Genomic DNA, 25,950 nt, shown 5'->3' on the forward strand with positions numbered 1-25,950 from the left:
AAGTGAAGAGAATAATCTTCCTAACCCCATCATGTGTCGAATACAATTTCACGACTGCAGAAACCTTGGACCCATCAGATAGGTTAAATTTTATGACTTTGTTTATCCACCCGCCTCCAGCTAACAAGGGGTAGCCGGCTGGACTAGTGGTAGTCTAAGAGACCCTTACGTTATGTTTCATGTTAAGGAATTTCTGTACAGTTCTCAAAACTAAATTTTCTATTTTTGTAACACATTAGGTCTTGAAATCCAAGTTCTGTCTGCAGTCAGGAGGTAAAACAAACTTTAGGACTGTGAAACAGCTGTCATGTCCGTGTCTTAGATTGTACGTAAACGAGAGTTTAATTTATCATTATTTCTATATTATTTCAGTTGGGACATAAAAACCTGTCCATATATGAGGACTGTCCATATCTTGGGGGTGTCCGTAAGGAGAGGTTTCGCTGTATTGCGCATCCTGCTGGTATCTTAATTGTGGGAAAAGATGACATGTATATCTCTATTATTTTTTTGTGTAATCCATTGTTATGAAACACGATTCCTACGACTTTATACGGTTGTTCAAACTATATCTGTATATGTTCACGTAGGCTTCAGAGACTGGTGTACATGGTCTGTGGATAAGCTTCGGGGCTTCTACCATGTTGTCTTGGTGTTCGTGGCTGACGTTTCCACCGCTGTGTTGTGGTCATCTTCAGAGCAGTTGCTCTGCTCTGAAGATGACCACAACACAGCGGTCGAAACATCAGCCACCTGCTCTGAAGATGACCACAACACAGCGGTCGAAACGTCAGCCACCAACACCAAGACAATGCAGAAGAAGCCCCGAAGCTTATCCACAGATCATATATCTGTACATGCTCGCTCTTGAAAAGTGAAAGAAATGACACATAGGCCTACCACATTTTGCCACAGAATTGCTCCTTGGCTTATTACTTTACCATCACTCCACAACAAAGAACCTACAACAAATGTATACCGATAACGAAAGAACGTGCGATTATAGAGAGATGTTTTGCCCAAGTAAAGTAACAATTTTCAATTCTCCGAACCAAATAAGAGTTGCAATGCAAAGTTACTTTGATCATATTATCCTGCTTATATCGCACAATGTAACTAAACACCTACTTGAAGATTATGAAGTGGAGGAAGATAGAGCAGAATTAGCGAACAGGTTGTATGTATCACTCAGACGAGTCATCAGAAAGGAAATACTAATAATATACAGCATACACATATAGGTAAGTTTATCATCATTAGAGAAGAGAATTCCATGCAAATGCATGTTTTTATAGAAACATAGGACATAGCTCGAACTTAGTACTTATTCATTTCATTACTTTTCTGTTCCAAATATGTGTACTTATTCCGTGCATATTTGCAGGTTTTCGACTTTTTGGAGATAAAAACATGCATGATGCATATTTAAGCAATTTTCAGCTAAATAAAGAATATAATATACATTATATTCAGTTTAAATGCATGTTTTAACGGTATTTAGTGGACACCTCAGTTTCTCAATTTTTTTGTCCCTTTTGTATTATATTGTATTGTACTTATTAACATTCCAAGGTATTCATACATTGCTTCACCGCTAGAATATGGAACAAGTCAAAAAACTTAATACTACTCATTATAAAGTCTTAATTTATAGTCACAGTCTAGATGAAATATATACAGACGAGGTTTACAATATAGTCTACTAGTACAACACAAAGTTTTAGTATCAATTTCATGAAGAGTTATTGAATGTCATGAATTCACCTACAGAATAGAAGGCGTGAGAAATTAGGTACTTCTTTAATTTGGCCCTAAATAATCGTATGTTTTGAGTTTCATTTTTTATATAAATAGGTAGGCTATTAAACATTTTTACTGCCATATAACGCACTCCTTTTTAATAGCACGATAGACTTGCCGATGGAGTATCAAAGTCATTTTTTGACGTGTATTTATGCTATGAACTGTTGAATTAGTTACAAAGTTTTCACGATTACATACGAGGAAGATTATTAATGAAAAAATATACTGACAAGCCACGGGCATTATTTGTAGTTTTTTTTAAATAGTCCTACACGATTCCCTAGATTTGGCACCTAGTATTATTCTAATTACTCTTTTTTGTAATAGGAATATACTGTTACTATCTGTGGAATTTCCCCAGAATATTATTACAAAACTCATTACCGAGTGGAAGTATGCAAAGTATATTGTTTTTAAGGTATTGATATTTACTATCTTTTGTATAGATCTAATAGCAAAACCTGCCGAATTTAGTTTGGGGCTAATTTTTTTAATATGATTTTTCCAATTTAACACATTATCGATTTTTAAGCCAAGAAATTTGGTTGTTGTTGTTTTTAATAGGGATCTATTGTTAATTACTGCGCTTGAAATTTGCGAGGTTGAATTTGGACAGGATTTAAATGGAATTATGTTAGTTTTGTTACAATTTATACTAATTTATTGACTGAGAACAAGTCACATATTTCGAAGAGAATTTCCTCTGTTGAAGATTGGAATGTGTTGGAGTTATTGGCTGTAAGTACTATACTTCTGTCAACTGCAAATAATATGGGATGACCTACATCTTTTATTAGGGGGGTAAGATCATTTATGAACACTAGAAAAAGTAGGGGACCTAATATTGATCCTTGAGGAATTCCATTATTAAAAGTTCCCCATGTCGAGGTAGATTTCATAGTTGTATTGATTTCGACTTTCTGTTTCCTATCTATGAGACATGAGTGAAACCAATGGTGTGCAACACCTTTAATTCCATTATAATCTAATTTCTCTAGTAGCATTTTATGATTTATACAGTCAAATGCTTTGGATAAAACACAGAAAATCCCTCCAACTTGTAATTTTTTATTTACTGCCTCCAGAATTTTGTCAGTTAAACTAAATGTTGGATTTTCCGTGCATTTATTTTTCCTAAATCCAAATTGTTCTGGGACTAAAATATTGTATCTTTCTAGATGGTGATATAATCTTTTATACATTACTTTTTGAAAGATTTTGGAGAAGACTGGTAGAAATGATATGGGTCTGTAATTTTCTGGAGACGTAGTTTCTCCCCTTTTGAAGATAGGAATAACAACTGAATATTTTAATCTCTCTGGGAATATACCATTGAACATTGAATAGTTATACAAATAACTTAGTGGCCCAGCTATAATATGTGAACTCGCTTTTAATATTTTGCTTGTTATGTCATCATACCCTGAGGAGTTTTTTGGCTTTAGATTTTTAATAATTGCCATTCTTTATTGTTTGTTTGTTGAAAAAATTTAAATATTTGGGAATTTTGTCGGAAAATGTTGTGTTAAAGAATCTAAACTGTTAGTAACATTATCTTGGGGGATGTTGAAGTTATCAGTTATGGTAAGAAAATATTTGTTAAATATATTTGCAATTTCATTTGGGTCTGACGTTTTTGTATTGTTAGGTATAACAGTACAGTTTGTTAGTTACTTTTTGATTGTCCACTTTCGTTTTTAATTATGTTCCAAGTTGTTTTGATTTTAATATCAGAGTTTTGTATTGTTTTATTATAGTGTAATTCTTTAGCTTTTTGCATTACTTTGTGTAATATTTTTGAATAATCCTTATAGTGTTGTTTTAAGTTTGTATCATTACTATTTCTGCTCTGTATGTATAATGATCTCTTGATTTTGCATGAGATTTTAATACCTTGTGTAATCCATCTATTGTTGCATAATGTTTTATTTTTATACTTTACAGGAAAACTGGATTCAAAAATATTTATAAATGTTTTATGAAACTCGTTGAATTTACTGTTCATATCACTTTGACTATATACTGATTCCCAGGTTTGATTTCTAAGATTTATTTCAAAATTATTTAATGATTCTCTGTTTATATTTCTGAATCTCATTTTACTTGATTTTTTTTTATGATGTGTTAATATTTATATTTAGGAGCTGAGCATTATGATCCGAAAGACCATTAATTATTGGGGTTGTTTGAGATATATCTATTTTTCTTTTCTGATAAATATGTTGTCTATTGCAGTAGCTGAATCCCTGTGTATTCTGGTCGGAGAGTTTACCGTCTAAATTAAATTGAAGGATGCTAGCAATGAATTTAGTTGATCTTTCCTATTGCTTTCTGTTAGATAATCGACACTGATGTCTCCGAAAATAATGCATTCACGTTTCAGTTTCTGTAAGTATTTTAGTGTAAATGAATAAAATTTTCGTAGTCTCCAGATGGTGCTCTATATAAATATATTATAATGAAATTATATGTTTCATTTTCTAATTCAACAGCACAAATTTCTAAATCCCTGTCTTTGCAAAAATGTGAAAGATCAATATTTTTGAAATTAAGGTCAGATCTGAGAAATACACTCACGCCCGCATCCTCAAGAGTTTGTCTGCAGTAACTAGCACCTAATTTATATCCTTCCAGTGAGAGAGACAATATTTCCTGTTGTTCATATGGTGTTCGGTAATACATAGCACATTCGGATTTAAATGTTCGGAATCTAAGGATGCAAGGAGCTCATCAGTCTTATTTCTTATACTTCTTATATTCTGATGGAATACAATGAATGTTGATTACATTACGATTTGTTGATTCTGTTTTATTATTATTATTATTGTTGTTGTTATTTTGACTTTTTTTATTTACCCTAAAAAAGGACAAGTCCTATGGAGGATTACAACAGGAATTTTATTGTCACAATTTCCATGGCCACACTGAAGATTGTCAGCAATGAGACGGATTAGCGAGTCCTTGTCTCAAGAATTAAATTATGATGTCCATTTTTAAAACAGTTATATTACCGGTTGTTCTGTATGGCTGTGAAACTTGAACTCTCACTTTGAGAGAGGAACAGAGATTGAGGGTTTTTGAGAATAAGGTTCTTAGGAAAATATTTGGGGCTAAGAGGGATGAAGTTACAGGAGAATGGAGAAAGTTACATAACGCAGAGCTGCACGCATTTTATCCTTCACCCGACATAATTAGGAACAGTAAATCCAGATGTTTGAGATGGGCAGGGCATGTAGCACGTATGGGCGAATTCAGAAATGTATATAGAGTGCTAGTTGGGAGGCCAGAGGGGAAAAGACCTTTCGGGAGGCCGAGACGTAGATGGGAAGATATTAAAATGGATTTGAGGGAGGTGGGATATGATGGTAGGGACTGGATTAATCTTGCTCAGGATAGAGACCAATAGCGGGGTTATGTGAGGGCGGCAATGAACCTCCGGGTTCCTTAAAAGCCAGTAAGTAAGTATGATGTCCATTTTAAAATCGTATCTAGGTAACCTTAAGGTCTATTATAATTTCAAATGAAATGTACTAAAAAAATTTCAAATCGACCAGCATGTTGCATCTGCTTCACCAAGAATGCAAAATAGGAAAGAATCTGCAAAGAATTCCATAGATCTCTCAGTTATGCCCGTGGGAAAGTGGGTGTAGTGACGAAAAACAAACTGGACAGGGTCATAAATGCAGATCCAGACTATGGATTCTTTAACTTCTTGTGATGTAAAGAAGTCATTCTCTATCTACACAAACATACTGACTGACAAACGTAGGAATCTCACAGAAACCAATTTAGAAAAAAAAATAAATAAATAAAAAATAAAAAATAAAAAAATAAAAAAAAGGTGAAGTGAAATGAGACATTTGGGACAAAAATGAAAGTGCACATTTTCAAGTATTTTTTTGCTCAGTCATGCATATTCCATAGTTTAATAGTGTATGAATGCATGCATATTTTGGGATTTTACAGTGCGCGAAATTCTCACCTCTAATCATCATATTATATTGTTACACATTCATAAGATTTTTTTGTTTTGTTTTTGTGAAAATCACGTTGCAAATTCCTTCGACAAAACAAGACTTCCTACTTCTCACTTCCAGTAATTGATTTAGTGAATAATATGCTGTGTTATTTAAAAATATTAACAAATGAAGTTTGAAACTGCACACTTTCCTCCTCTATGATCGAAACAAAAGTAACAACTCAAAGTCACGAGTGAGTTATGTCCAGGAGGGGAAAATATTTATTAATATTAAATTCAGACTAATCACTCACTCGACCCTTTACCACTCACTGAGCTGTCTGATACATCTCAATCACTCTCAAGCAGTTTTATTAATATCTGCATCTGCCAATAACTTTGGTGCTCATTTTAATGGCCTCGGTCCATTGCCCACAAGACAGGCCTTTCTTATTGCTAATCCAAGTGTTACCTTCTTTCCAGTGAGAAGTATAATGTAAGTCCTTTACCTTTCCCAGGTAATGCGCTCCATTGATAAGTGATGACACGAAGTTGTTTACGGATGTTGCATGGATTAATGGTTCCAATATCGTTGACATTAAGTGGTAAGTGGCTTGAAGGTTCCTAGTTTGATTAATATAAGGGTTGTCTTCTTTAACTAATAATCTGCAGACGTTAAGATGTTGAAGAAAAGCTTCCCACAGTGCTTTAGAAATTCCTAGTCCTCTCAAATTTCGAGGTGCATATAGCATTGCATCCGGCACATATGCCGGTAACCCAACGATTTCCTTGACAGAATTACTGATAAGCTTGTCAATATCATTAAGAAATTTTAATTGAAGATCCTTTAACGGTGCACACTGAAATGGATAGGTAAGTTGAGGACAAACATATTGGTTTAAAATGTTTAGTTTTTGATCAGGAATGAGCAAAGGTGATGACACTAGGTGGTTAAGACTGTTTGTCAATTTATTAATAATTTCTTTAGGATTAAATTTAATTTCGTCATGAAAAGTAATTCCCAAATATTTGATATTTTCATTAGAATTCAGACAGGATATTGTAGATCCATCTATTAACTTAAATGACTGAGAAGAGAGTTGTCCTCGATGAAGAGAAATACCTTTACTTTTATCAATATTAATCTACAAACCAATTTTTGGAAGTGAGTTCTTGACTAACATTATGAGATGTTTTGCAGCATCATCATTTTGACTTAAAAGAACTAAATCATCAGCAAAAGCTAAAACTGATATATTTTCAAGAGTAGGAATGATATTGTAACCATATTCTTCTATGATTTGCTTTTCACTCAATTCTTTTAAAAGAAAATCTAGTGCTATATTGAAGAGAATAGGAGAAAGAGGAGCACCTTATGTAACTTCTTTTTCACAGTAAGATTTGTCCTGTTGTTTGTTCTGTTGATGGAAACACTAGTTGTATTACCCGCAAGCAAAGCAATGATGAGATTTTTCAATTTAGAAGGAACAGGGAAAGTATGAAGAGTCTGTTCTATGTGAGCATGAGAAATATTATCAAAACCTCGTGTTATATCCAACATAACGGCTGTACAATCTTTAAGTTGCAATTTGGTTTCAGTTAAGCAACCATTCAAAATTAATGAATTAATGTAAGCTCCTGGAATGGCCATAAATCCTCGTTGGTTGGCATTAAGGCACAAAGACATTCTAAATTTGGTGTCAATTATTCTTTCAAAAATTCGATGGATTAAGGAGAAAACTGTGATGGGTCGCCAGTTTTTTACATCGGCTGGGGTCACCATTCTTAAAAATTAAAATTGTTTGATCACGCTTGAAGGGGAATGGGATAAAATCCCAACAAAGCATGTACATAACGAGGTAAGAAATTGCTTTATATATTTTTAGTTTTCCTATAACTTTCATCCTTACTCCACTCTCTTCCGGGGCAGTATCAATGCGTATACTCCTACAAGCTTTGATGATGTCAGTATCAGTTATTAGTATACTTTCTTGGTCTAAGTTATCAGGATCAACATATAGGTTATATCTTTCCATCAAATTATCATTTGTAGATCCAAACTGGTTATTAAAATAATCGGAAACAGTTGAGGTATTGAGTTTACATTCAATTGAATTAGAAGAGGCCAGTACATGAACAACTTTCCTCCTTTGATAATTAATATTACCAACCATAGTGACTGACTCAATGTATAAACATCAGTGCAGATGATCCACACGGTATTAAAATATGGTGATTTCAACTGTTACGATGTACAGAGAACCATAAAAGTATATGCACTATACACAAAATAAATCAGTAAATCAAATTGAAGACTTCAAAATTGGCACATAAAGTCTAGAAAGTTATAATCACTAAAATATGCGAGATTTCAATCATTTGCAACAATTAATCTGTCACGGCTCACACAATGAGGTTGAGAGTCAAGCCAATATCATGTAGACCACCTACAATTTTAGAAAGTTTTACTAAGACGTCAACTAACACTATTATTTTACAACCAATGAACAGTACACAATGATGTTATAAGTACACCTTGACTAAAGCCGCTAGTCTAGAGATCAAGTCAATATCACAAAGACAGTAAAGAATTTCTCTGCAACCAGCAATTTAACCAACACACAAACATTAAGTACACTAAACTGGTAGCTGTTACTTTACATACATACAATAGAATCTTAAAATCTTAGACTTGAGTTGATAACGTATGTATATTGATATTTAGAAATCATATCAATATATATTACAATTGGCTCTAGCAAGTTTGAAATAATAGATATATCGAACAATGTTAGATTACAGTGATCCTAGTGCACCACATATTCTATATTCAACACTTCACCAACCTAGTTCACCAGGTTTCTGTACTCTCTTTGTCAATTACTTAAATTCTTTATTTTTTTCACACTTTCATTACCCGTACATATACTGATTATGTGATACCAAGCAAGAAGTATTTTAAATGCAGATTTTCATATGTTTTCGTCGATTTAAAGTATTTCCAACTGGATGTCACATGGCAGCAATCACAATCAACCAATAAAGCAGTTCAAACAATGAAAGAGCTACTTTAAAAAATAACATCAGTTATAAAATGTACAGGAATTAATTAATTGCTTCAACGACCATTTTACTGTTAACTTTAGAACATAATTAAGAATTAAATGTAATTATAAAAAATTAGGCGAAACTGAGTATGAAATGGGGACCTATTGTTCTGCAGTCGAATTCTCTACCATTATACTACCACTTAATTTAAATGTGATGAGGTTTCATTATTACAATGATGTGAAATTCAGCCATGGAGAAATCGGGGAAATTGTCTCTATACTGGCACGATTAACGACTGTCTGAAAAATAGTGTACCACATATATTGAAAATTATTTTATTTTGTCTGTAGGGTTGCTTCACTTGGCCTTTGGCTTTGTTTAGCAAACAACCGAACTCTCAAAATAAAATGTCATCTTTAACACTTCTATAATAAAAGAGGGAAAATTGTTATTGAAATGATGACAAATAAGAAAATATTAACTTTTAATCAACATATTCTACTGGTTCAAAATTCACTATAGTCAACATAGCACTAAAATGTTTGTTTCGAAAAAAATATTGCACCTTAATATAAAAAAATATTAATTATACATTACTCACTCTGATGACGATGTGGAACTGCTTTGTATGGCAGAGGGCAATTTAAAAAACTATATAGGTAGGGAAGAAGATCGAGTGTAACACAACTTATCGCTGTATGTACACACATTTTAATCAGAACAATTATGTTGAGTACATGAACAAGTACATTCAATATAACAAGTTCTATTCACCAAAATCTCATATGCATGTACCCTACAAAAATGTAAGAAAAGTATTTCTTCTTGTCACATATGTTCGTGATTCAGCATGCCAAGTCTTGAAAAACCAACCCTTCAAAACCACTTTTATATTAAAAATTTACCTCTGTGTTTGAAAATTGAGAAGCAATTGCCATCTCTGCGATTTGAAGTTCTTAATATTCTGAGCTTCATCCAGAATAAGGTACTTCCACTTTTTACGTCTAAAGCTTTGGTGATCTTGAATGACCAATTTGTATGATGTAATGCATACATGGAATGCATTTGGTTTTGTCCAACCTAAGAGAGAGAGAGAGAGAGAAATATAAGAAAATGGTATATTTCACTTTCAAACTAAATTCGTAGATTTCGCTATTCTTCACAACCTCCACCACACACTTCACTTCTAAAAATGATACCAGTATTCTAATGTCGGCTTCAGCAAACTCACATTCTACATTTACAGTTATAAAATGTCTGATGCATGAAGGAGCTTATTTAAGTTCACAGCTAACATAAGCTTCAGTATTAAATTTATTAATCTAGTCAATTTTTAGGACAGAATTTTGACCTATCAAATTGCATTAGAAATTAGAAATACAAGTCAATCAATATTAAATATTACGACGGGGAAAAAAAAGAAATTCACTTTAATTTAAGTAATAATTTTAACTTTAAACATAGTTTTGAATGGAGTAATGTATGTTTATCGTTGCTAAGTATGGTTTATTGCTTTATTGGATGTATTAGTGATTGAATCCAAGGTCCCCTCATCTTCATCTTACCTTCATTTCATTGTCTGACAATGAAAAAGCTTGTGCCCAAAAGGGGTGAGTTCAGTGTGTTTCCGAAGGAGGTGTTTTGTGGTAAGCCATCATGAACAGTTTAAAATCTTGTTGGATTAAATTTCCAACAACTGTCGACCCAAAAGTGTGAAGTGGATCACAGCAATGCCATTTATTATAGTGTTGTGCATTGGTTGAGCAGAGAGAAGGCTTTCAAAAATAGTCTTTGACTTTTGGAGCAAAATATAGTAGTTCATGCGAACTAAGGGGAAGATAACTGCAGAATTAAAAATTCTGAAGTGGATGACAGACTTATGTGACCAACATCTCGTTGCATATGAATGACCTAAATACGCTGGTACAATCCAAAGATCAACTTATATACACTTTGTATGGTCACATTGAACCTTTTATGGACAAACATAAACTTCAAGAGAGAGAACTCACAAAAGAGGCATAATTCATTTTATGCATCTCGAGTCCAACTGTTCATCTTCTGATGAATATGCTACAAATTTTGCCATATTGCAAAGTGAGTCGAAGAAAGATTTAGTGAATTTTGTAACCAACAGCATTCACTGCCAATGTTGCCAAAATGCAATACAAATGGAGCTGCTTCAACTCCAAAACAACTATTCTTTAAAAAAAAAAAGAAACAATCATTCAATGTGCCTTTGTTTACATTTTACAAAGACTACATTTCTGAGGACACATTCCCTAATCTTCACTGGCATACCTTGAAGATGTGTGCTTTGTTTGAAAGCACATAATTATGTAATATTTGCAAACCAACACACCACACCCAGGAAATCATAAAATAGAAGACGCCATAAGCATGCCAAGTAAATAAGATGGAATGGACAACACTGCTCCATGCAGAGACTTCAGGAAACTCGTGACCAAAGATGATACAGTAATCGAGTGTGATGGATGCTGCAAAAGAATGTATCATAAAGACTGTACAGGAGTCAGCGCAGGAGACTACGCTAACCTCAAGAAGCCTAGGTGCTCACTAAAGTGGTTATGCCAAGGGCAATTTCGTCATGCTGAAAAATGGGAGAGAAGAGCTAAAGGCAGTCTGGGAGGAAATTAAAAACCTGAAAGCCACTATCAAACTGACAATAGCGAAAGAAATAAGAAAAGCTCTACCACGACCTGAGCAGAGATTCACGAGGAAAGATACAAAGCCAACAGTCATCGTTGAAAATGCTAATCAAGATCAAGAGATAAAATGCAATAAGGGACCAGCCCCTGAACCACATCCAGATGAACACTGAACAACATTGTCAGAGCCCAGAAGCCAGGAGGATAATATCCAAGATAATGAAAATAGTCTCAGGAACGCTCCACCCAGAATCAATGGTAGGGAAGATGCTGAGGATGCAAATGGAAACAGGGAAGGAGTCTGGTCTGAGGTAGTCAGATGTGGCCGCCCTCGGAGACCATATATAAGAGGATCGAAACAAGTACAAGACACCAATTTTAAAGCAACAGACAAGTTAGCCTGGTTATATTATGTAGGCAGGCTACATCCAATGACAGAAAAGGAAGGCCTCATAAAATATCTGCAAGACAACAGGATCACCAGTGACATTTCATGCAACCAGTTGAACACAAGAGAAACAAACAAGGCTTTCAGAGTGAGAATTAATTTCAGCAACCTGACCAGAGTAAACCATCCTGAATTCTGGCCAGAGGGAGTCCTAGTAAGACGGCATTTTTTTACACTCGAAAAATAAAGTTCTCTTCCTCATGAACAGAGCTCCCCAGAGAGAATCACGTTGATACAGAAAAGAATAGTGCACAACAGAAAGGAACTTTCAGGATACTCCTATGGAACGCAGAGAGAATTAGAAACGCGATACAAATGATGCCAGACAATATTTTCCAACTATATACTTAATGCAGTGATCCTAATAGAAACCTAAAGGAATGGCATATAAAGAACTCTGTTCACTCTTTTGCTAAACAAGGTGTGCATGGAAGACCGAAAGGTGGCCTTACACTGCTCCTAAAAGATAGGCTGTCACCATTCAACATTATGCTAAAAGCAATCAATATTCTAATGGTTAAAAGTAATTTGTATATCATAATATGAGCATATTTTCAGCTGGACTACAAACAGGAAGACATTATAGACGAGTTAACAGCAGCACTAAATTCAATACCACGAAAATCACCAGTGATACTTGCAGGAGACTTAAACTGTAAAATTGACGCAGAACACCACAAATCAAAAGCAGTAATCAACTTCATAGAAGAAGAAGGACTCACTCTGATTAACAAAGAAAGACGCCGAAACATTAGTTTCAACGGATGCAGCACAATCGACTTAGTCTTCAGTAACTAAGAAGCATCGTAACAACAAATGTTAAAAAATGTAGTTGTGAGAAAACATTTGCCAGTAGACACAACAATATACCTCACCAATACATCAGCAAAGAAACAGGAAAAGCAGAGATAAGGAGAGAAATGTTTCTAGATGCAATAGAAAGAACAGATACCAAAGACATATTAGACTCTATACAAAAATGTAACATAGAGGAGGCAGTAAAAATTATGGAACAATACATCCAAGACACAGTGTGAAATTTCCTGAATCTAGCTTGACAAAATTAATAACTTCTCTTCTAAGTAATAGATTTCCATGAAACTTTATACAGAACTTAAAGGTAACGTATTTGATATGATTACCACCTCAGGTTACGTTTGTGTGAGGCGAACTACACTTTCATAGGGGGTGAATTTAGAAGAAATTAATGACTTCTTTTCTTTCTAACATATTTTCATGAAACTTTACACAGAACTTAAAGGTAACATATCTGATATGATTACGAACTCTGATTACGTTTATGTAAGGAGAACTACCCCTTTGTAGTTGGTGAATTTAGACAAAATTAATTTTTTTTCTATCTAACATAATTTAATTAAACTTTATGAACAACTTAAATGTACTATATTTGAATTGTGGACAAACTCTGATTATGTTTATATAAGAAAAAACTACCTCTTTATAGGGGTAAATTATTAATTATTATGAATGCAATTAAATATATTTAAATTTAATATAAACATGTCCCTTATCCTTGAAAATGTACTTTCAATAAACAATTAGGAATTCATGGCATATTCATTAATGTTTTAAAGTTGAAGGTAATCGAACGTAAGATGGAGTAAAATCAGTTATTCTTTGCTCATTTATGAAGTAACTAGCCGTACCCATGTGCTCCGCTGCACCCGTTAGAAATAAATATAAAGTAATTACATAATTAAAATAGGACATTTGATCCAGGGAACATTCGTGTTTGATAGAAGGATAAATCGTTTAATATGTTACTTAATTTAAATTGCATCTAAATAATTAAAATGCGATCATTTTGGTCCAGAGACCACTCATTGGTGCAATGACAATTCCTTTAACATGTTTCTTAATTTTTATTACATGCAACCATAGTTTAATGAAGATTAACATCATTTAGATTTAATGTGTATATTTTATTTTACTTGTTATAGGTTTCCATTGAATTATGGTAATAAGTTAATTTTTTTAACCTTTGTTTTCTACGTATTCAGTAAATGGCGCTTGGCCCACTATGGTTCTGAACCCTTAAAATAACTTAAATTATATTATATAATATTGCATATTATGTTATATTATACTATATTATATTATATTATATTATATTATATTATATTACATTACATTATATTATATCAGAAGTTACTGTAATGACATTATAGCATTATGTCCATCTAGAGAAACTACACTTTCCAATGGTGAAATAATAATTAATCAAACAAATCGGTTAATTTAGCTTGCGATATTACTTCATACAAACACAGAAACATTCTCTGTAGGCTATCTTTCATAGCTTTCGATTGTTGCTGTCCAAGGCCGCTTATAGACGAAGTCATTTGTTTTTTAATTCATTACACGGCCTTGGATGGCAGTTATTTTAATTTTAAAACTCATTTATCTCATTAAATATCAGTCCTATCAAAATTTTTCAAGGAATAAAACTTATCGCAAATTATTTTTAAAGAAACTTTTGTTATGTAACATTTTTCACAAAAATCAATAATAAGCGAGATATTTCGATTTATGTAATTCAGGCCCCCTTATAACCCCCCCTTTTAAATAATGTATTTTGAATGCCATATAGTCTAAAATCTAAGTTACAACGAACTTAATTTATATTCAAATTTTCATCGAAATCCGTTCAGCCATTATCGCGTGAAAAGGTAACAAACAAACATACAGACAGACAGACGAACAAAAATTTCAAAAAAGCGATTTTCGGTTTCAGGGTAGTTAATTATATATGTTAGGACCAATTATTTTTGGAAAATCGAAAATTACCAGAAAAATTTCGGCTACAGATTTATTATTAGTATAGATTTGATTAAATATGTACAATATTGCGAAATTTATAGCAGCTTTTTACAGTCTAAAGGTAAGATATTGCTGATTCTGGTTGCTTTGTGGAGATGCTTCCGACCATAAAATTCTTTTACAATGTCTGCAGCATATCGCTTTCTTGCTGCTCTTAAAGTTGATTCTGCAGCAAAAGAAATTTCCTCCGGACTAAGGTCTCCTATTAAATTTTGAACTTTACTTTTTTTGCTCTTACTGCTGCTTTCACTGAATAGTTTTCTTGGACGACCCCTACTCGGCTCAGATGTTGCATCCACAGGCATAAAAGCAAAAAAATTGGAAATTTGTTCAGGCAAATTGAAGTCATTATTTAGCCAGTCAGCATTATATTTTAATTTTTTTTTTATTTATTTATTTTATTTTTTTTTTTACTTCTATGGTACTTTAACTAGCGGGACAGAATTTTCGATGAAAAATGGCTAATGTTGTTCTTAATTTATTTTCAGTAACACTGGGAATGTCTTTCAGTCCTAATGGAGCTATAATAATATTTAAAACCTCGTTATTCCTTGATTCAGCACTACTCCGATACCAAACTTCAAAAAGCTGCCGGCGGTGTATAGCCCGTCACGCCACTGAAAATAATTAATACTGGTTAGGTTCGCAGTTATACACAACCAACCAAACAATATTTCACACGTGAAATGATGTCGGAATATAAATATGCAATTACCTTGGCAGCAACTAATGGCTAGTAGTTTGTAACTCATGTTAAAACCAGAGTTTATGGAAAAAATTATATAAATATTCTTCATATGAAATAAAGGCCGTATTGGATGTTCTAATTTAGTAATTTAGCTAAATTACACATTGTATTGAAGCACATACTTGAATTTACAAATTCCATGTCAAAGAAGACAATAAAACACAATTTCTAGCACTTAATATGACTTTAAACAAAGCACTCTCTATTGCAACTGAGGAGTGTGGATTCAACCCTCTGCAGATAGCAATTTTTACGCTGCTGTAAAACAAATAAATATCCGGGAGAAAGATCGCGCATTGTCTTCACACGATGCCTTGAACAGTTAGGAACATAAATTCATTAAAATATACAGTGAAATCAATAAGTCGAAAAATGAATTTTATCCAGCTAGATTAGGAAAATTGCACACTGTGCGCCAATTTAAAAAGCAATCGACAGAACAAACGTGCGCAACCTTGGTTCAATCAAGAGTAGCGAGGAAACATACAATGATAGCACTGAAGAAAGCACCTAGCACACAAATAGAGGAGCACCTACAGATATACAATGTCAGCAGACAAGAACTTCATAAAACGGACAAAAGAAAACTTTCAGGCGGAAGAAGAATGTAATAGAAGAGGCAGAGCAACAATGGTACAAAGCTATATCACCAAGACAACCACACTTCCCAAAGGATATACCAATGATCATATTCGAAAATCATTTCAGAAGTGTACTCCAGAACAGAGAAACACGATCCAAACTTGAGCATATAAATACAAATGTGGTACCATTCACTGTAGCAGAAGTAGAACAAGCAATATACGCGGCAAAAATGAAGAAAGCCTGCGGCCCAGACAGGATTTTTAATGAGTACCTGAAGAACAAGGTAAAGAAATATGGACAATTTACAAGAAATGCCTAAAAGAAGGAAAAATTCCAGAGAGCTGAAGATGTCAACTCTTAAGTCTTGTACAAAAGCAAAGGCAATATAAGAGACCCAAACTCATACAGCGGCATAGCCCTGGAATGCGCGCCATTTAAGATAATGACAACTCTAATAACGAAAAGACTATACAAGATCACAGAAGATGCAATACCAGAAGTACAATTCGATTTCACGAAAGGGAAGTCAATGTTGCAGGCAGTGAAGTGTCTTCAGGAACACAAAGAAGGAGCAATAAACAAAAAGGAAAACTACATGCAGTCTTCATGGACTATACGAAGGTTTTCGATCTTGTGAACAGAACAATGCTTGCAGATAAACTATAATCTTTTCGCTGTAAGAAAAATCCTAATGTAAACAATAGCACGTGACTGAAGTGAGGCTTCATTGGCCGCTGTTTGGCACCCTAGATTCTCAGTACGTATTGGCCGCTGTTTGGCACCCTAGATTCTCAGTACGTATTCACTGCTACTGTGCTACATTCTGTTTCATGTTAAACATTTCCCGTTACTCGTCAAGTAGGCCTAACCTCACTACTATGCATTTGTTTGCTTAGGAAACATTTACTTTATAATTACTGTAATTAAAACTCACTTAACTTATTATATACATTTACGACTATGTTTTTTTTCCGATTTTGAGAGGGTTTCCATTGTTATGTTTGATAACCACACACACACACCGAGAATGCAGAAGCCTTACTTCAGTACCACGTGCTTACCTGAACAACTACGAACTCAAGTGACGCCTGCTTGTTACAAGAACAGACTACCTCGGTATTACTGTTGGTATTCATCCGCGTTCATAGTACGTAACAAAATATAAAAGTAGCTTTTCTTTTACATAGCATTTTACATGTGAGTGAAGCTATATTTTTCATCATTTTTAACAATTAGAATTCAATTTTTTATTTTCAAATAATACAAGATTATGATTTCCAGATACGACCTGTATTTTCCTGCGTCGTGTGAGTGTTTCGACTGGGAGCCAATCACGGTATGACAGCAACATGCTTATGTTTACATTAGGATTTTTCTTATAGCAAAAATAGTATAGAGAATATTACTGGAAAGAATTACAGCACAAGACTACTAAGAAACATAATGGAAAGTAATTATGTGCAAATAGACACCATCAACAGATCTCAGCCACTGGAACAAATAAATGAAGTGTTGCAGGGCGATTCACTAAGCCCTCTGCTATTCAACATAGCAAAATCAGATATCCATAAAGCCATTGAAGCAGACAATGTCAAAATCTATGCCTATGTAGATGACATGGTGATTCTATCCACAGACATCGAAAACCTACAGGCAGCGTTCAATCACCCAAGAGGAAAAGCAACAAAAAATGAGCTACTACTAAACAAAAAGAAGGCATTCAGGAAAGGAGATAGAGCAGCAGTCAACAACATCATAAAGTATGGAATGGAACCACTGACAAGACGCTCACACTTCAAATATCTAGAGATCACCATGCAAATGCAGGGCAATGTATACACAATGAATATAAAGGAAAACACAGCAGCAGCAGTGACAGCCATGAATGGAATAAAAAATTTACACAAGACATCCCTGTCGACAGCATTGAAGCTTTTCACACCAAAAATCACTCGCATAATAACATGTGGCATAGATATAATATGAGAATACCTAAGCAAAAACAATCTAGCAGACATCGAGAGAATCAAAGAGACATTTTTGAAGAAAGGACTAATGTCTATCCAAATACACCCCATCACAACTTAACTATTATCCAAGGAATCTTTCTACACTGAAGATGTAAGATATCAACTGCTACTGCCATCTACTGTATAAGGACCTACTCCAGGAACTACAGGCAAAGAGAGCAGATATCAATGATGAACAAAGAGTGGAAGAAAGCCAATTACGAGTTGAGACATGTGATGATGTGCTTCGCAGTCCACAGGTTTCATTACAAATTATGTAGCATTGTACTGTCTATCTCACAACTGTCGACTAATTGACTTTCAACACAGTGACAAATTTTATTAACAGTTTTTACTGGTAATCTACATTTCAAAAGTCTATACCAAGATTTCTATTTAATTTTTATTGCTGTTAACACCAACTGGCAGATTAAAATCTACTGAGAGCAGAAGATAAATGTTCTCTTCAATGCTAGTTGCTACTGTACAGCATACACAATAGGACAATCTGCACTGCATCACTCCCATTTGACTTTATAATACAAACTAACATGCCTTAATTTAATTAATTAGTTGAAGATATTGTAAGAATGGCACTAAAATATACTCAAACACGTAGCTGTCAAACATCTGTGTGGCTGTATTTCATATTCACTTATGAACTTTATTTAGTATTTCATTTTCTTGTGTTTACAGCTTGGGGGGTGCAGGTATAAGAGGTAACAGCTACCGCTCTTTCACTGACGAACTCAGGGCAAGTAGAAGGGGAAAGAAATGCTTTCGTATCCTCTCAACTAATATGAAATGTTGGATAAATATGTAATTTTTTTAAGTTCAAGGGGGTGAATTCAAGCCCTATATCCCTATTGTGTACGCCCCTGGTATGAATATAACATTAGATATGGATAGCTAGATGTGTGTTGTGTATCTTCTTATCCTACAAATCATACAATGTTAGTGAAATTGTACAAAAAACGTTGGCTATCCTTTTATCCTAAACTCTAAATTTCTATCCACAGATGACAGTAACAGCAGCATAACAGCACATTGGATTCTAAAGCAGTGGAGTTTATCTATATTATCTACAAAGTGAGTATTATCTACATTTTTTGTATGTGAAGTTATTAAGAACCACCAGTTAATATAATGTCTAGTATGATACTCTATTCTGCTGGAATCCTTTCAATGAAACAAAACATTCACATGTTTCAAAGAACCTAAGACCAGTTCAACAAAGGATAACAGAATTAGTAGAGAGTACTTTGAACATTAACTGTAAATTTTGTGTCAAGCGTAGAGTAAAACTTTATAAGATTAAGAAATCCACAAATGTTACAGAATATGTTGGAGAAGGAACCATTGGGTTTCAAACTATGCAAGAAGAGAATTCAATTGATTGTAGTGAAGTAGAGGATGTTTGTTAGTGGTGTCAACACTGCTACTGATTTGTTGAATAGCAGTCTTCAGCTTGCAAAAGAAAACACATCTGAAAGAGAAGAAATATCCTAAGGAAAAAATTAAGAATGTGATGAAAATAGTGAAAAAGAAAATGTTATATACACTATCAAGTGGAAGTGAAGAAAATTCTGAATCAGAAATAATTCCACATTTAAAAGACAAATTTAACAGTAGTAGTAGGAACAGTGAAAAAGTACAAATTTTAACAATATTGCTTCAGATCTGGAGTATCAGAAAAATAGAAGAAGAATTTGGAGTTGCAAATTACATGGTGAGGAAGGCAACAGAACTTGTAAAAGCCAGAGGAATTCTATCTACTCCTAATCCAAAGCCTGGCAATATGCTCAGCAATAATACTGTGACAAGGTCTACCAGGTGTGTTGTTCAACTAGAGAAGGCATGAAACAAAGAATTAGAGAAGCCTGTAGGTCTTTCAGCTGTGTTGAAGTGCAATCACGAATGTTACGAGGTGATCAGAATATTGTTTAACACAGGGTGGCATACATTTTGAACACTTACTATGAAGAGTGTACATACATAAACAACATACAGCATTTCTCAGAAGATACCATTTTTGTTACTTTGTGAGTAAACAATAAAAGTTAGAAAAAAAAAAGTTTCAGTAAAAGTTGTTTTTTTTTTTAAAGTAGTTTTCATTGGTACCTTCAATGACCCATGTTCTCATTTGAAATTTCGAAGTTGATCACAGATACCGCTAAAAGTGTTAAAAAGTTTTGTAATCAAGATGTATAAATAAAATTTTAGTGTAATTATAACCCTGATTCGCTTTCAGAAAACACCTGTCTTGTCATCAGTGATGTGAGATTTGATCTTAAAAGTCTACAAAACTTGGAGGGCAAAGCCTTATAGTCTTATGAAACATCGAGTGCAGACACACAAGTTAATTTTTTTTTTTTCTCCCTGCTAATGGAAAATACTTCTGCCATTCATTGATATGGAGCCAGTTGTGTAGACTAATTTGCCGACAGACTCATTGCCCAGAGTGTGCTCCAGGAGGATGGTCTATGCTAACCCCATGATGAGATGAGTTGGAGACTTGTTGGGATGTCACAAGGGAAGAGGAGCTACAGGAGAAAAATCCAGTGTCACGCAGACCACGAGCTTTCCCAAAAAAAGTTTTAAATCTGGCTTATGCCATGGATCGTACCTGTGTCCACTACAAAAAGGTTTCTTGTATGAAATCATTACTATATGAACGCTACAGGGAAAAAACAATTGTCACATTTCTGTTAAGGGTGGGTGATGATCTAATTCAGTATACTACTGCAAAATTGATTGCTCTTCCCATTGAAAATGAAGGAAAGAATGACTATATCCATGGTGATAATTGTCTTTTTCACTAATTTTGCTAAGAACAACAAAGTTTATAGTAATTTATTGAATTTGATAACGACATCACCAATAAAGAATTGTGACATTCATTGTATATGCGTCTGTGTGTTTACAGGCATACAGTCACAGTTTCAGCCGAAATGCAGGCAAGTAACCCATACCATTATAAAAATCCAAAGCAGCTGAACAAAATTATTCTGCTTAGTGAGCACTCACTTTAATACTAGTCATATCTCACCACGACATCTAGTGCTGAAACTGTGACTGTATCATGGAGGAAACACTATAGTCATTCATCGATATGGAGCCAGTTGTGTGAATTAATTTGGCGACAGACTCATTGCCCAGGATGTCACAGGAGGATAGTCTATGCTACTCCCACGATGAAATAAGTTTGAGATATCATTATAATTATAATACTATATATGTGGATCTTATATGTAAGAAACTAGTACAATACATAATTTTTGTGTAAACAGAGGTAATGCACTCTCTCTTAAAATGTAGAGATGCATCATCCAATCAAATTTATGCTCTCTTAATTGGTTGGTATTATCACATTATCCTCCATTCCTGTCGGTAGAGAAGCTGAAAAGGGTCCTGGCTCCTCTTATGATAGAAAGGTTTTCATAATAATAATAATAATAATAATAATAATAATAATAATAATAATAATAATAATAATAATAATAATAATACTAATAATAATAATAATAATAATACTACTAATAATAATAATAAAAATAAAACAATACAATAACCATCACCATCATCACCAACCACAAAAAAATTACATACCTGTACGCTTTTGTTTCCGTTCTTTCTGGGATCCGTAGTATGTAAGTATTTTAAAGGCAGGACACCATTTCTTTAATTCCATTTCCCAATTTAACATCACAGAAGTAGGAACTATAATTAAATGTGGACCCCAATTACCTGGAAGAAAATAATCCATTAATCACTACAAAGATGTATTTCCTGAACACACATTAAAGTACGTGATCCAAAATTGATTTGATGAGTAACTTAAACAGCACATAATATCTTACTGTTACTGTTGGTCTGTAGGACTCTGTGCACAATACTGCTGAGCATATTTCTCAATCCATCTCCACAGACAAATGTATGAAGGTACATGGAGCAGTTAGAAAGTAATGCCTTGCACTTTTGATTTTGTATGTTTGTTTATAAGGAAAACAAAAATTACAAGGATGAAGACATAACACACTTTAAGACATACTTCTAAATGCAGCCCGCATTTTTTTTTTACTTATGCCAGAGTGATAAAATTTGTTATCCTGCTCCTTTACCCAATGCAGCACATTTTTCAGAGCCTGTTCATCTTCAAAACTACTGTATGTCCCCAAAGGTCATCTTTCAACAGAAAGTGTTGGAACCGTGATGGTGCAAAAACCGGACTACATTGTGTGGAAGGAGCACATTTTTTGGGATTTTCCAGAGAAATATGACAAATTTGATCCTGAAGCTTATACAGTGTTTCAGTGTAGCAGCAAAGTTTACCCTGCCCCAAGAAGTCCACAAGAATCACGTCCTTCTCATCCTAAAAGCCGGATACCACGAGATTTCCAGCCAACTACTTCCTCTTCATCAGCTATGTTGTATGGTACCATTCCATTATTTCTCCTTGAACTTCGGTTCAAAGTTTTGGATTCATGTCTCGTCACCATTAACAATATTCAACAAGAAATTCTCGCCTCCAACCTAGTAGAAGCGCAAGAGCTGTATGCCAATTCCTTTCCTTGCAATTTTTTAATCTTCTCTAAGCATATAGGGGAGCTATCCTGAAAACATCTTTCAATAAGCGAGGTTTCCAATAGTGATTAGCACACTATTCTTGTCAACAAATAAAATGGAGCACAGCTCACTCAATATTCGGCCATCAGTGTGAATGATGTGTTCATGTGTTCAAGAATATGAATCAGATTCTTTGACAGTCAGGAATTCAATGACGGCTTGCTGTTTCAATGTCAGCCATTATGCTTCTTACCACAGTGGTGTCACCTGCTGACTGGAAAAGCAATAACTGCAAGGAAATGTGCGGATAGGTTTGAAAAATTATGCCAATAAATAGTTTTTTTTTTTTTTTTTTTTTTTATACACAAAGTATTAAAACAGGCAACAAATGAGAATAATTTTACTCTGAACCTCATATTTGTACAGTAGTGATATTATCTTTCTATACGAAGGAGTGACTATTCATGAGTAGAATTTTCTATTACTTTTGTGAACTTGTATCCTTCAAGCAACTGCAATTCAGAAAGAAACATTATTGCGGTATTTTTTTCTGCACTCCTCTCAAAATTATGAACAAAAGAAAATGGGTTTTCTTTTCAAACCAAGTTCTCTATTATAAATATGAAGATGAATAATGAGATCCCATCTCCAAGTACTTGCATCATACTCAACAAAAAGTCATATTCGATAGCTCAAAAGTAGATTAATAATCACTAAAATGGTATCGACGAAAGTGCTAGAATATTCCGCATTGAGAAGGATAAATGTAGAGGATGATTAAAAAGAAAAAGAACAAGTCAGTGTAACTATGGCTTTTGGTGAATGGAGAGGTCGTAAAGTGGCAGTTAAAAGCCACATATACATAAAAACCAAATTCCTCTATGCCCCAGTTGAAAGAATGTGTGGTCCTATTTAGGTTGCCATAAAAATATGAACGAGATTAAACAAGCTTTCAATAACTACGTAAATGCTTTCATACAGTTTTGCATGCATGGAATTGTTTTCTAATATCTGCTGCATTTTTTTTATAAGTTACACGTGATATTTCATTCAATATCACTGTTATGACAAATTTAAATAAAATATCTCAATTGTGGAAATATAATGAGGCTGTTTAATGACAATTTAAATCATATAACAATAAGCACAACGAATATACTTTTCATTTTATCCTTTATAATTTCACAACAGTTCTGCTTCTTCTTCATACTTCTGTATTAAGTTATTTTTTAGACTGTTATTCAAAAGATAAAACAAATCAATATGTACTCAAATAAGATGAATTTTTATTTTATAAAAGTAAAAGTACGACATTGGCTTCATATTTTATACATTGTATGGTTGAAGTAAACATATGTAATAATTTTGCACAAATTTACATAAAACATATGAATCATGTAGCTGTGCACACATATACATTTCGGCAATAATCAAGCAGACTGCATGAGATTCATTAGTCACTGAAGTGCTATCGCATTTAAAAATAGTGTTCAGATTTCTCTTATCTTGCATATGTCTTGTTTCAATTATAGTTCTGAGGATTTAATGTGGTACAGAACAAAGAATTTTCATTTGTTGTAGCTTTATAAAAAACGAATCAGATGCTCAGTATCACAGAGAAATTCAGGAATGATTTCATGGCGATGAGGCATCTAAAGCTGTGTACACACATAGTGGACAAATATAAACGAATGCATTTGCTGAATGAATTTGGAACATGTGGTCGGTCCAGCAAAAAAACTGATTGTTTAGTTTGGCTTCATAAATGATCTGTCACATGTATGTACATCAAAGGAAGTTTGCATTCACTGTGGACGGAATTTGTCACTTGTTCATAGTTCGTTATAGCATCAGAGTGTAGCAGTTAATATAATTTCACCAATCGGTATTAGTATGTCAAAACTGGAGTTCACTGAAGAAATTTTATCATCAACAACCCAGGGCCGTATTTACACAAGGGCCAACATGAACTTTGCTGTCCAGAGCCATGGCTCAAAGTTTTGCAGTTTGAAACCAAAAAATATCCTCTTATTGAAGGATACAGCAAATGTTTGGGACTGGTACTGCCCTTGAGCAGTGATAATTCGAGAAATTTTATACATGCATCTATGACAAACATTTTACATTAATTTTTATGTAATATGTAATAACAATATGTAATTAATTAACTAAAAAGTAAGAGAAAGTAATGTTGTCTGATTATAATATACTAGTCACGGCTTTATTTCACACGTGTGTCACAAAATTAAAACTCTTAAGTTACTTAATTTTTACATGGTAGTTCATGACATCTCAAAGCAAAATAATATCTGTCTAAGCAAAAATTGGCAACTTATTGATTAAACACCTGAAATTTAAAGTCTATTTGGTTAGAAAAATTAATTACTCGACTTTGACGAATTTATTTATGTCCAATATTTTTCTTCTTCAATTGTTGATATCGTATTCTTTACAATAATTTCAAAACCATTCCACTGTTGATTATCTCTTTGAACTTTCTAACATTTCCAACACTTATCATTGCATCTCACTGTCATGACAAAATACGTATTACAGCATTATTATTATTATTATTATTATTATTATGATATGGCATATTTATTCCACCAGCTTACATCGGTCATAACAGCCCTTCACATTTCTGAACACAGTGCCATCACTCCCTTGAATACATAATATTCTGCTTACGCTTTTTTAAACATCCGGCTATTACATATAAATGACCCTGATCACTTTTCTATCACGTCACTCACCTCTGTTTCCCTCCCTTCTTTTTCTATTTACCCTTCCCTTTCCTAGTTATCTATCTTATTCTTACTAATCTCATTTAACTAAACAATCACGTCTCTCAAACTCTTATTAATTGTTCCTAACATTGTTTACATTAGTTGAACTCTTCCATAGTTGTTAACTTATTCACTTGAATCACTAATGTTCACTGATCACTTCTTCATCTCTTGATCCCTTTTGTAATTGCTGACCCATATTTGTTTATTATTATTATTATTATTATTATTATTATTATTATTATTATTATTGACAATTGAAATGAACTAGTATACAAGTTATATGTTTAAAAGTGGCTGTCTGTGATTGTTAAATGATGAAGTCCTAAGTTATTAGTTCGGATGTGGTGAAGCTGAATACAGAAAAGAGTCTAGTACATCTTCAGTGTTGTGTGATACGACTTCTAAACTAAAAATAAGTACGATAATAAAAGTGAAATTAACGTCAATACCAATCAGCACTTATGTAATGAAATTAATGACTGT

At 33.7% G+C, this 25,950-nt stretch overlaps 1 protein-coding gene across 5 annotated transcripts in view; it reads right to left on the reverse strand.

Annotated features, from left to right (window-relative positions):
- Positions 1 to 25,950, reverse strand: part of dom (domino helicase) — a 689,640-nt gene that overhangs the window by 417,509 nt on the left and 246,181 nt on the right. For all 5 annotated transcript variants that reach the window (XM_069845730.1, XM_069845733.1, XM_069845731.1 and 2 more), the window contains 2 exons: positions 21,722 to 21,859; positions 9,718 to 9,892 (listed from right to left, as the gene is read on the reverse strand). In XM_069845730.1, the coding sequence (XP_069701831.1) occupies positions 9,718 to 9,892; positions 21,722 to 21,859 (313 nt within the window). The remainder of the gene's footprint in view (positions 1 to 9,717; positions 9,893 to 21,721; positions 21,860 to 25,950) is intronic.

This window comes from Periplaneta americana, chromosome 14, assembly GCF_040183065.1.
Source record: "Periplaneta americana isolate PAMFEO1 chromosome 14, P.americana_PAMFEO1_priV1, whole genome shotgun sequence".
In the NCBI taxonomy this organism is placed as follows: Eukaryota; Metazoa; Arthropoda; class Insecta; order Blattodea; family Blattidae; genus Periplaneta; species Periplaneta americana.